The sequence below is a fragment of the Prionailurus viverrinus genome, chromosome D4 (assembly GCF_022837055.1).
Source record: "Prionailurus viverrinus isolate Anna chromosome D4, UM_Priviv_1.0, whole genome shotgun sequence".
NCBI classification, from domain to species: domain Eukaryota; kingdom Metazoa; phylum Chordata; class Mammalia; order Carnivora; family Felidae; genus Prionailurus; species Prionailurus viverrinus.
In genome coordinates, this window is record NC_062573.1 from 6,235,338 (window position 1) to 6,249,562 (window position 14,225).

At 38.7% G+C, this 14,225-nt stretch overlaps 1 protein-coding gene across 1 annotated transcript; it reads left to right on the plus strand.

Annotated features, from left to right (window-relative positions):
- The first annotated feature begins 6,835 nt into the window (after positions 1-6,835).
- Positions 6,836-7,795, plus strand: LOC125150614 (olfactory receptor 1L8-like). Its single transcript, XM_047830733.1, has one exon. It carries the CDS (start codon positions 6,836-6,838, stop codon positions 7,793-7,795), a length of 960 nt encoding a protein of 319 aa, XP_047686689.1.
- Positions 7,796-14,225: the final 6,430 nt, after the last annotated feature.

Genomic DNA, 14,225 nt, shown 5'->3' on the forward strand with positions numbered 1-14,225 from the left:
GTCAGCATTAAATGAGATACTGGTGCTAAAGCACTAAACCCAGCCAGTTTCCTAAAGACAAGCTGGCCTAAGGGACAAACATCCTAATGAATTTGCCAAATGAAGCATTCACTTTAATAACTGTTCAAGTTTGTGACATACCAACCCAAGTCTTCATTTAATTTTAAGTTATGCTTGTAGCAGACTGTGGATGGGAAACAGGAACACAAGACTTTATTTTCCATTTTATGCTTTTGATAATGGGTCTTCTTTCTTCTGAAAGTCAGAATAATGGTAATATATGCCATCACAGAAATGTATATATGACAGAGAGAGGAAGAGAGATAGAGATTTTAAGAATTGGCCTATGCCATTGTGGGAGCTGACAAGTCCAAAATCCACAGAGCAGACAGATCTGCAGGCTGGAAATTCAGGCTGTCTTGAGGCACAGTCTCTTCTCCAAGAAATCTCATTTTTTGATTGTACTCTTAAGGCCTTCAGCTGATTAAATAAGAGTAATCTCCTTTACTTAACATTATTCTACTTTACTTACATATATTTACTTTATAAAATATTTTACTTCATTTACTTAAATTATATTCCTTTACTTAAAGTAACTGATTGTAGATGTTAATCACATCAACACAATACCTCCATGGCAACACCTGAATTACTATCTGCTTAAGTAACTGGGTACCATACACCAGCCAACTTCACAAAGAAAATTAACCATCACAAGTGGTGAGGTCAGAGTGCCAGTCAAGGAATCCTCACCTGGGAAAAATATGGAGATAGGGTTGCTATGAGAAAATAGATCAGCAACCAGTAAAGGGTACTGTTCCATCTCTATGAACAAAGAAAATCAAGGATGAATGAGGAGACTGAGTGTACTCAATAAAACATTCTAGTCCCTTGCTCGATTTTTAGACCTGAGCCACTTTTCAGACCCAGAATCCACTGACAGATGGAGAGACCACGTCCCAAGAAGGAAAAGCCATGCAACACCACAGAGAGTGCGCTCATGATGATTCTCCCTGTCCTTCCCCAGAGGTACCTATGGCTATTTACTTGGGCAAATTTATATGGGGGAAAATTCATCATGGTGTCATTGTTAGAGAGGATGCAAATGGGGACAAGGTATTAAATGGAGTGCTGGCCAAATCGGTTATACAGTGGGTCCACTTAATCTGCAGACTCACTGTGTGACTTCAGTAGTCTCCTTAAATATAATTACAAAGAATGCTTGGCAGTTGGCACATCCCCAACATTGAATCCCTGACCTTTGGGGATCCTCTGAAATTGCCCATCACCAAGTCAGGGCAATAAATCAAAAATAATAATCCGAGGGGAATGGCAGAGAAAGCATGCCAGAGAGGATAGCCATCATTTCTCTCCTTCATTCACCATTTGAGTCCCTACAAAAGACAGACCCTGGAAGGTGATAGTGGACTATTGCAAACTCAACCAAGGAGTAGCCTCAATCTCAGCCATCTTCCCAGATGTGGTATATTTGCTACTGAGGACTAGTATGTGGTCTTAGCTACATGGTTTGCAGCCACTGATCTGGTGGATGCATTCTTTTCCACCTCTAATACACAAAAGGATCAGAAACAGCTTGTGTGTACTTTGAATGGAAATGGTATATGGTTTTCCCCAGGGTTCTGCTAACTCTCTTGAATTCTGTCATAATATCGTTGTAAAACATGCAGACAATCTAGATATCCCACAGAACATCACACTGGTCCACTGTATCAATGACACCATGGTAAATGGATCAGATAACCAAGAAGTTACTAGCAAGTTGGAGCCTTAGAAAGACATGTACAGTCTTGAGGGTGAAAGATAATCACTGCAAAAATGCAGGGGACCCATTATACCAGTATCATTTATAGAAACCCAGTGATCTAGGAGAGGGATCAGAAAGCTATGGCTGCACAGAATATCCCCTATAACCAGCTGACAGGAAGAAAACTCCTGAGCATGGTTCATAAATAGATCAGCTCACTGTGTAATTGCAGGTCAAAAATGAATAATGACTCCACTATAATTCATCAAGGTTTGCCTCGTAAGGTAGCCCTCAGCTTTAAGCTCTTTTTGGGGATAGCCTTGACTGAAAGAAACTGCTTCACATAAACATTCTTCCATCCTAGGGCAGCCTACACCCAGTGATCAACATGAGGATATAAAGAGCCATCCCCCTCAATGTCCTAGCTCCAGAGCTCCCAGGATGGTCAGCTGAGACCTTCATGAGGACTGGATCACAACCCAACTTCTCCCTCTGCCCAACTCTGCTTTCTTCCTCTCCCTTCCTCAGACATGGGTCCCTACAGCCCTCTCTAATAAATGCCCCACAGGCTAATCTCCATCTGAAAGTCAGGTTCCTGCAGAACCCAAACTGTAACACTCCCTACTCAACCAAACACACACATACACACACACACACACACACACACACACACACTCGTCCTCCCCTTTGATTACTCTATACTTGAGGACACTAAAGCATGCCCTGGAGATGTTATGGTAAGTTTGAAAGGCTTGGAAATAACCTCTATCTTCAGAAGGTGGCCTCAGGAGTTTGTTGTTCCCCTAAGGGCAGCTCTGCTCAATTCGGTTGCCATTGTGATTTCTGTATTGAGAGAGAGGTCACAGTGCAAACTCTCTTGAGGGGTCCAGTTGGAATGAACACACTGTAGCTTCCTCAGCCCAGCAAGGACCCAAAGGAGTCCAGGAGAGCAGAGGCAAACTCATGAGAAGCCAACAGAATTTCCCCGACGAGGGGGGTTCCTGCTACAGTGAATCTGGGCATCTCTGCCTTCTGCAGAACAGAGAACAACTGAAGGATGCTGACAGACAGAGGGTGAGGAATAGGGATGTGAGGCAATATCAGAAAACTTTTTCCCTCTGGAATCTAGAGCAATCTGCCTATCTGCTTTTTCCTCCTTCCTCCCAACCCGTCTTGCTATCTCTGGCTAGAAGGTCAAAGATCAGCTTTGATGGATATATAAATTTAACCAATTTGAAAAAAGGGGTTCAGGAGGGAGAAAAGATTTTTTTTTAACCGGAAAGGGTGAAAAGATATCTGGATATGGACAGTGAACACCAGCATGCTGGCTGCCCACCTGACCATCCACCTGACCTAGGTACTTATTTGAGCCTCCTTTTAGCTCCTTTAGCTCCAAAAATCACATGGACACAGTATATGAGAGTTCAGCCTAACATTTAAGTCTGGCTTTGTATTTTATGATCACCCTATTTGATCCCTATGCCAGTATGTCATTATACCATGATTTGGGAGGAGGGTATTTATTTATTTATTTATTTATTTTGAGAGGGAGAGGGAGAGAAGGAGAGAGAGAGAGAGAGAGAGAGAGAGAGAGAGAGAATGAGCAGAGGTGAGGCAGAAAGAGAAGGAGAGAGAGAGAATCCCAAACAGGCTCCATGCTCAGCACAGAGCTCAAAGTGGGGCTCGATCCCAAGTCAGTGAGATTATGACTGAGCTATGATCAAGAGCTGGACACTCAACCATCTGAGCCACCCAGGTGCCGTATACCATGGTTTTTAAGGAATCAGATTCCCAGTAAGTACATATGGGGAGTTTAGTGGAAAAGCTACATACATACACAAAAGTCCCCCTCCCTAACACATCCCACGCTTTGAGAATGATTCCCTCAGATTCTCACTTCCAAAGCTTCTTTCTAGTTTGCCACGTACTCAGCCCAGATGAGACACAGTGGTACCCAACCTTACTTGATCCCTTTAAATCTTCATCTCACTCTCTCCAGGTATCCCCTTCATAAATAACTTATTTTTGCTGATGTATATTTTACAAACTGCACTTATATGTTCTATTTGCTCTTTAGAATATCTAAAATCACTCAATGCACAAGTAATAGAGGTCAAGTACACCCCCCACCTGTGCTTCCAAGTCCATTGCACTTTCTACCACACCCTTGACTTAATATACACACAGTGCCCCAGCCATTCAAGACCAAATTCCCCATTTTTGTTGCCAATCACACATATGAGAATTTTCAAATTCTGCAATCTGTTTAACACAGAAAAAAAAGATATCCCACCATAACAGCAAAGGTCTGTTTTTAACATGGGGTGAGAAACATTTAAGGAAACAAAATGTGTGGGATGTGTATGTGTTAAAATAGAAAATGATGAAATTGGAAAAAAAATTGATCCTGTGCATGATTGTTTCAGACATATTTTATAGCTTTATAAAAATATGAGAAGATGAAAAGTGGTTAATACTTAAATCTTGAGAATCAGAGTTAATTCGGAATTTGAAACCTATTTTTGGACATTTACTTGATGTATGAGTTTAGCAAATTATTTTATCTTTGAATCTGCTTCCTCATTAGAAAAAGGAAATAAGAATAATAATACCCTATGCCAGGGCACCTGGGTGGCTCATTTGGTTGAGTGTCCAACTCTTAATTTTGGCTCAGGTCATGATCCCTGCATTGTGAGATCGAGCCCTGCATCAGGCTCTGCGTTAAACATGGAGCCTGCTTGAGATTCTCTCCCCCTCTCATTCTGCCTCTCCCCTACTTGCATGCTCTATCTTTCTCACTCAGTCAAATAAAAAAAAAATAGCTTATGCCTCACAAGTTTGCAGTGAGGATTAAACAAAATTCTACCTGTATGAGATAAGTATTTAATTACTGATTCACTCTCAGATTATTCAAGATATGGACAAATACACCATCTAAGAAAGCTTTGTAAATTCATATTAAGGTTAATCTGGCCATAAAAGAATTAACGTGTGGGGACTGGTGTTGTTTTAGTATTCATATTCATTACTTCTGAGAAAATGTACAAATACCTAGTTAGAGAAAAAGTCATTGGCACCAACAGTGATGGGAAAAAGACAGTGGTATCATATATTTACTCTGTCCCTGGAATCATTCTACATGCTTTAAGCACATGTTTTAAATGTAAACATCATAAAAATATTATGGGGAAAAATATTAGTATAGCTATTTACAGATAAGAAAACTGAAATGTAAAGATACTTAATTATTTGCCTGATACTAACCAGCTGCAAAGTGGGCATTTAATTGTTGTATGAACAAATGAATAAACAAACGGTGGTTCTTTAAACTGCTATTTAAAAAATGCCTATCCAATGTGTCCATTCTCAATGTCTTGATGAATAATTTAAAACACTTTGTAGGTAGGGGAAACTGTGTGGCTCAGTCAGTTAAGTGTCCAACTTCACCTCAGGTCATGATCTCGCTCTCCATGAGTTCAAGCCCCACATCGGGCTCTGTGCTGACAGTTCAGAGCCTGAAGCCTCCTTCAGGTTCTGTGCCTCCTTCTCTCTCTACCCCTCCCCTGCTATCAATCTGTCTCTCTCTCTCTCTGTAAAAAATAAATAAACATTAAAAAATGTTTTTAAATAAATGAATAAATAAATAAAACACTTTGTAGGCATGAGGATATGTGAGTTTATGTTGTTCATGGTAACAAAGATTTAGAGGACATTTAGGGAAACATAGTAAGTGTGCTGCTTGCATACAATGGAAAGAGTCAGAAGTAAAGGGCCAGAACATTGGTAGATCTCCAAAATTATACATAGATAGAAAAAGAAAGAATGAGATATATGCCACAGTATTATTGAAGTAATTGTTGAAGTAAGTGGAAGGAAAAATACCTAGACAAAGCAATAATAGATATTTTATAAGGCTATCGATATAACTAAATAAATGGATTCTGGCATAGAAGGATATATGCTTGCTTACTGGTTGGATGTCCAGGATATGGGAACATGATCAGATTTAAGAAACTAGAAGAAAAAGGTAAAAAGTAAATTTAAAAATAAGGATTTGGGGGCGCCTGGGTGGCTCAGTCGTTTAAGCGGCCGACTTCAGCTCAGGTCATGATCTCGCGGTCCGTGAGTTCAAGCCCCGCGTCAGTCACTGTGCTGACAGCTCAGAGCCTGGAGCCGGTTTCAGATTCTGTGTCTCCCTCTCTCTGACCCTCCCCCGTTCATGCTCTGTCTCTCTCTATTTCAAAAATAAATAAACGTTAAAAAAATTTTTTAATAAATAAATAAATAAATAAATAAATAAGGATTTGTATGGACTGATAGTGATAGCTTGACATTCACTAAGGAACATGAGCTTCTAAATAAGTACTGCTAAAGATAAACGAAGCACAACAACAAAACTTTGTTGACCTAGGTTCATTATTCCTCCGATTTCCCTGGTGAACATTTCATCAACCCCCTTTTTTTGGCAAGTAGTTTCAAAGGTAAAGCTCAGAATGACATAACTGAGCATTTGTTTTGATACAGAGAAAAATAAAACCATATAATCTAAAATAATCGAACTCTACTTTTGTCAGTCTCTATCCCCTTATGTGGTTTATTTTTCTTCATAGAATGTAGAACTATCTGATGATATTGATAGATGATAGTTGATGATGATGATGATGATGATGATGAAGATAGATAGATAGATAGATAGATAGATTCTTTATTAAAATGGAAGATCTAAAAGCCAGGCTGTCTCTGCCTTTTTCACAGTGGTGTCCCTACTCCCAGAAGAGCACTTTACACAAAGTAGGTGCTCAATAGGCAAATATGTTTAAGATTTAATATTAAGCTGAATTAGGAAAGTTAAACTCTGTTCCCGAAAGAAAATTCTTGTTCCCAACGTCCATGCTATCAATACAGGAGTGTGTCAAATCTGAAAGCTGACAGGGGAGGACAGCATCAGGGACCACAAAGTTGACAAGTTGCCAACATGGTAGCTAATCATGACCTTATGGGTGAAAAGTAAGCATAGGAAGAAACATACTTACTGGCTTGTTATGAAAGCAATTTGTGTGAAATGGTAAGATGTTCTTTGTTTTAGCTGGCTTCATGATCATGGAAAGAGTCAACCAAACCAGCAGTGTTTCTGAGTTCATCCTCCTGGGACTCTCCTCCCAGCCTCAAGACCAGAAGCCACTCTTTATCCTCTTCCTCACCATGTACCTGGTCACCATAACAGGGAACCTGCTCATCATCCTCGCCATCCACTCTGACCCCCAGCTCCAGACCCCCATGTATTTCTTCCTGAGTTTCCTGTCCTTCACTGACATTTGCTTTACAACAACCATTGTCCCCAGGATGCTAGTGAGCTTCCTGTCAGAAAAGACCATCTCCTATGCTGGGTGTCTGACACAGATGTATTTTATTTACGTTCTGGGCAACACTGACAGCTTCCTCCTGGTGGTCATGGCCTTTGACCGCTATGTGGCCATCTGTGACCCCTTCCACTATGTCACCACCATGAACCACCACCGCTGTGTCCTGCTGGTGGCCTTTTCCTGCTCATTTCCTCACTTCCACTCACTCCTACACACACTGCTACTGAATCGTCTCACCTTCTGTGACAACAATGTTATCCATCACTTCCTCTGTGACATCAACCCTCTGCTGAAATTGTCCTGCTCCTCCACATTTCTCAATGAAATTGTGATAATGTCAGAAGGTTCTGTTGTTTTGGTGACCCCCTTTGTGTGCATCACCTTCTCTTATATACGAATCCTCATCACAGTTCTCAAGATCCCCTCAGCTGCTGGGAAACGCAAAGCCTTCTCCACCTGTGGCTCTCACCTCACTGTGGTAACCCTCTTTTATGGAAGCATCTTCTATGTCTATTTACAGCCCCTGTCCAACTACACTGTGAGAGATCGTGTGGCAACACTTGTCTACACACTTCTTACCTCCATGCTGAACCCTTTTATCTATAGCCTGAGAAACAAAGACCTGAAACAGGGCCTGAGGAAACTGATGGGCAGGAGGAAGTCCTAGCCAGAACCTCTGGGAGCATGTTCATGAGTGTCTCTTCTCCTTTGGACCCTGTTTCTGCTGGTCAGCAGGGATAATTCATATGTGTCGTGGATGTTGGATTGTATCCATTTCTTTGCATATGCAACCATCTTCCACTGAGATCATTATGATTCAATAATTGGCTCAAAGTCTACCAAAATCTTCGCTTCCAGTTTTCACATTTCTACCTCTCTCTACTTCCTTTTCTCCAGGAAACAATATCTTTTTTAATTCGCTTTAAGTACAGTTGAAACCTGTTTCCACATATATTCCTGGAACTAATTCATATTGGTTCAAGGACTTTGATTCCCTTAGTATCCTTCTTATTTAATGAACTTCTGTAATCACTTTTGCTAGCTTTTTGAAAATAATTACAGTAATTTAGGGAGAGAAAGAGAGAGAGATACAGAGATAGATTGAAAATTTCATCAATTGGAAACTTTCACCAAAGCAAAGAATGTGTCTGGCCCATCAGTTTATGCAGGGATTTTGCTCTTCCTTCTTCTCTATCATTGACAGCAGGATATTCCAGAATATTCTGGGCACTGTAGGAACACAGGCCCATCTCTTAGCCCTGATTAGCTAAATGACTTAGTAGTTCAGCACACAACTGAACCAATGATCAGGCCAGCATGCAGCGGGGAGTTGCCTCTGGGTCTTTACCCTGGTCATCTGTTGTCTGTCCCTCATAGGCACTCACTCCCCTTGAGCCCTCTCTTAGCTTCAACTCCTCTTACAGACCCCTCTATTTCTACCATCACTACCCCTCTGAAATCTGCCTGGTTCTCAAGGAAAGATTTGTTGTATGTACTTAGAATTATCTTCCATATTTTTTGAAGAGAGAGTTAAAACCCGTATATGAACGTTGAAGGCAGATATATAACTAGGAGATTCCAGAACCAAACATAGAGGCTCTGGGATGTAGAGTCATCCAGTGCTACAGGCAATGACTTGATTCTGTTTACTTTTCCTTTCATTCTTTATTCTCTATTATTCTTTCAGGGATTGTAGACTCTGCAGTATTTTGTATCTTAATATTTTTGCCACTTACTGTTCTATATCATTTCCAAAGATATTACTCAGCAGGTCTCACATGGGAGCCTGTGAACCTGGATTTTAGTAAGCACCCCATAGAGAAAACTAACTTGACCTTAGGTGAGCAGCTGAATGTTTGAAAATTTCTGATCTTTCATTGTCTCGATGTTTGTATTTCTAAGACTCATGTCTGATAGTACACGACACTCATTGATTACAGCATTGTTTGTAATAGTGAAAAATTAGAAACAACCTAAATGCCCATCAATAGGAGAATAGACAAATAATGGTTCAATTTTCCCATAGAAAGAAATAATATATAGTAATTATAAATAATAAGGTGTATCTCTACCACTGCCCTGAATAGCCATTATGAGTGAAGTTGCAAAATAAAATGCTTAAGAATAAACCCAATTGGGGGTCCTGGGTGACTCGGTCGGCTAAGCATCTAACTTTGGTTCAGGTCACGATCACACAGTGTGTGACTTTGAGCCCCGCGTCGAGCTTTGTGTTGACAGCTCAGAGCCTGGAGCCTGTTTTGAATTCTGTGTTTCCCTCTCTCTTTCTGCCCCTCCCCAGCTTGTGCTATCTCTCTCTCTCTCTCTCTCTCTCTCTCTCTCTCTCTCTCAAAAATAAATAAGTTAACATTTAAAAACAAGAATAAACCCATTTTAAAAAAGAATAAGCCTAATAATAAATAAAATGCTGAATCATAAATCTCTATTTTAAATGTGTATGTGTATATGATGAATAAGTGAGATTATATATTCAGTAAGAAAATCTTCCACTGAAAATTGTTAATTCCTGCTTTAGATTCTGTGTCTCCTTCTGTCTCTGCTCCTCCCCTGCTTGTGCTGTCTCTCTCTATCAAAAATAAATGAACATTAAAAAAAATTTTTTTAAAGGGGCACCTGGGCTGCTCAGCCGGTTAAGTATCTGATTAGCTCAGGTCATGATCTCACTGCTCGTGAGTTAGAGCCCCACATCAGGCTCTATGCTGACAGCTCAGAGCCTGGAGCCTGCTTCAGATTCTGTGTCTCCTCTCTCTGCTCCTCTTCTGGTTCTCTCTCTCTTTCTCTCTCTCTTAAAAATAAATAAACATTTAAAAAATTTAAAGAAATTTGTTAATTCTAGGAGAGCACATGGAGTAGGGAAGCAAGAGATAATGTTTGCTTTTTAGTTTGTATATATCTGTAATATTGGAAGTTGTTAAAATGGCACACATACTTTTTGTAGATTAAAACTACTAATCAGTAAGGAAAATGTAACATAATCTATTGCTCTGTTTTCCATAGCATTTACTTTTGTTTAAACAGAAATAATATCATGCCATGGTAGGAAAGGGTTGATATAAAGGAGGTCAGATCGCCCTCCATTCAATGTCCTAATTCTTATGTTGGAGAAGCCGATAAAGGGGAACATTCCACGTGTGCAGCAATCTCACCTCCACACAACCATAGTTGTCTTTTATTACTATCAACACTTTGGTGTTGGAGGAGAAAATTCTGATCATTTTTCTCCAAGAATGGGCATAGCCATAGATAGGCTTTTGACCATGGTCCTTTGTCCCTTGAATAAGTCTGGGTGAGGTCCAATGATTTGCATTTCTAACAAGTCCCCAGCTAATGCTGATGTGTGGATTTAGAAACAATACTTTGAGAATCACTTGGCTACCAGATATCAAGACCTCCTATAGATCTATGGTAACTAAAACTATATGGATATTTGTAAAAGTCTAGATGAACAAGACAAATGCCGTAAATCGAGAGCCCAGAAACATATCCATAGATTAGTGTATACTTGATTTAGGAATGAGGCATTGGAGAGCATATTCTCATAAATGGAGCTAAGACAGTTAGGAATTCACACAGAAAAATGAAATTGGATCCCTATTACACACCATATGCAAAAACTAAACTTACCTGTGAATTGAATTCTAAACTTAAATATAAAAATTAAAAATATACCTTTACATAAAAGAATTAGGAGAATATCTTTGTCTTCTTGAAGTGGAAAAATATTTCTTAAACAAGACGTAGACAGAAAGCACTAACCATAAAAGAAAGAATAGCAAATTGGACGTGTTAAAGTTAAATACTAATTTATGTCTGTTTGTCAGAAGACATTATAGAGTAAAAAGACAAAATGGTAAAAGATATTTGAAATTCATAAAACCAACAAAACACCCAAACTAAGAATACATAAAGATCCCGGGCAATCAAGAAGGAAATGAAAGTGATGGAGGAAACTATGGAAAAGAATTAAGCTTTTCACACACACACACACACACACACACACACACACACACACCAAAATGGCCAATAATTACATGAAAAGATGCTGAGTTTCATTCAAATTCAAATTGAATCATAATGGGAACCCACTGCACACCTACCAGATAAACAAAATTAGAATTCAGAAGTTAAATATCAAGGGTTAGAGAAAAAAAGTGGAAGAGTAGATCATTATTCTGCTAGTGGGAGTATTAATTGGTACAACCAATTTGGAAAACAATTTGTTGTTACATAACATAGTAAAGATACACAATTTGTTAATTCCATTCTTGGGTATATATTCCAGAGAAACACATGTACATGTCCAACAAGAGACATGAATAAAAACATTTAATACAGGTATTAAACTTATGAAGCCCTAGAGGTGCCTAGGTGTCTCAGTTAGTTAAGCGTCCAACTTTGGCTCAGGTCATGATCTCACAGTTTGTGAGTTTGAGCCCCACTTCGGGAATTGCAATGAAAGATAAAAATCATAAGATCCTCTCAATAGTCACAAAAATATCATTTGACAAAATGCAAACCCCTTCATGACAAAAACTCAATAAATTGTATATAAAATAAATATACATCAACATAATAAAGGCCATATATGACAAGCCTACAGCTAACATCATATTCAGTGGTCAAAGGTTGAAATCTTTTCCACCAGAAACAGCAACGCTACAGGAAACACAATGACACTAAATTCATGTCTTTCAATAATCACTCTAAATGTAAGTGGACTAAATGCTCCAATCAAAATGCATGGGGTTTCAGAATGGATTTAAAAAAAAAAAATCTATATACTGCCTACAAGAGACTCATTTTAGACCTAAAGACACCTGCAGATTGAAAGTAAGGAGATGGAGAACCATCTAACATGCTAATGGATGTCAAAAGAAAGCTGGAGTAGCCATACTTATATCAGAAAAACTAGCTTTTAAAACAAAGGTTGTAACAAGAAAGGAGGGCATTATATCATAATTAAGGGGTCTATCCACCAAGAAGATCTAAAAATTGTAAATATTTTGAGTGCCTGTGTGGCTCAGTCTGTTAATTGTCCAAATTTGGCCCAGGTCATGATCTCACAGTTTGTGGGTTCAAGCCCTATATCGGTCTGTGATGATAGGTCAAAGCCTGGAGCCTGCTTCAGATTCTGTGTCTTCCTCTCTCTGCCTCTCCCCCGCTCACACTCTGTCTCTCTTTCAAAAATAAATAAACATTTAAAAAATATTTAAAATTTTTTTAATTGTAAATATTTATGCCCCCAACTTGAAAGAGCCCAAATATATAAATAAATTAATCACAAATATAAAGAAACTCATTGATAATAATGCCATAATAGTAGGGGACTTCAACACCCACTCAGCAATGGACAGATCATCTAAGCAGAAAATCAACAAGGAAACAATGGCTTTGAATGACACTGGACCACATGGACTTAACAGATATAGTGAGAACATTTCATCCTAAAACAGCAGAACACACATTCTTCTCATGGGCACATGGGTCATTCTCCAAAATAGATGACATACGGGCCACAAATCAGCCCTCAACAGGTACAAAAAGATCAATATCAGACCATGCATATTTTCAGACCACAACGCTATGAAACTTGAAATAAACTACAAAGAAAAATTTGGAAAGACCACGAATACTTGGAAATTAAAGAACATCCTATGAAAATAATTAATGGGTTAACCAAGAAATTAAAGGAGAAATTAAACAATACATGGGAGCCAATGAAAATGAAAACACAACAGTCCAAACCCTCTGAAATGCAGCAAACACAGTCATAAGAGGGAAGTATATAGCAATCCAGGCCTTTCTAAAGAAGGAAGAAAGGTCTCAAATACACAACCTAATCTTACACCTAAAGGAGCTGGAAAAAGAGCAACAAATAAAACCTAAAACCAGAAGAAGAAGGGAAATAATGAATATTAGAGCAGAAATCAATGATATCCAAACAAAACAAACAGAACAGATCAATGAAACCAGAAATTTATTCTTTGAAACAATTAACAAAATTGATTGATTTTGTTAGATTGATCAAAGAGAATAAAGAAAGGACCCAAATAAATGAAATCAAGAATGAAAGAGGTGAGATCACACCCGACACTGCAGAAACACAAACAATTATAAGAGAAAATTATGAGCAATTATATTGCAACAAATTGGGCAATCTGGAAGAAATGGACACATTCCTTGAAATATATAAGCTACCAAAATTGAAACAGGAAGAAATAGAAAATGTTAACAGACCCATAACCAGTAAAGAAATTAAATCAATAAATTGATTCAAAAAACCCCCAACAAACATGATTCCATGGCCAGATGACTTTCCAGGGGAATTATACCAAACAGTTAAAGATAAGTTAGTATTTATTCTTTTGGAGCTGTTCCAAAAAATGGAAATGGAAAGACAACTTCCAAACTCATTCTATGAGGCCAGCATTACCTTGATTCCAAAACCAGCTAGAGACCCCACTAACAAGGAGAATTACAGATCAATCCCCCTGATGAACATGGATGCAAAAATTCTCAACTAGATACTAGCAAACCAAATCCAACAATGCATTAAAAGAATTATTCACCACAATCAAGTGGGATTTATTCCTGGGCTTCAGGGGTGGTTCAATATCCACAAATCAATCAATGTAATACATCACATTAATAAAAGGGTAAGACCTATATGATCCTCTCAATAGATGAAGAAAAATATTTGACAAAACGTAGTATCCTTTCTTCATAAAAACCCTCAAGAAAGTAGGGATAGAAGGAATATACCTCAAGATCATAAAGGCCATATACAAAAGACCCACAGCTAATATTGTCCTCAATGGGGAAACACTGAGAGCTTTCCCCTTAAGATCAGGAACATGACAGGGATGTCCACTCTTACCACTGTTGTTCAACATGGTGCTGGAAGTCCTAGCCTCAACAATCAGACAACAAAAAGAAATAAAAGGCATCCAAAATGGAAAGGAAGAAGCCAAACTTTCACTGTTTGCAGACAACATGATACTCTATGGGGAAAAGCCAAAAGACTCCACCAAAAACAGCTAGAACTCAAACATTAATTCACCAAAGTCACAGGATATGAA

Bases quoted from the DNA above. Each gene is read 5' to 3' on its own strand.
- LOC125150614 (XM_047830733.1), top strand. From the start codon at position 6,836: ATGTTCTTTGTTTTAGCTGGCTTCATGATCATGGAAAGAGTCAACCAA.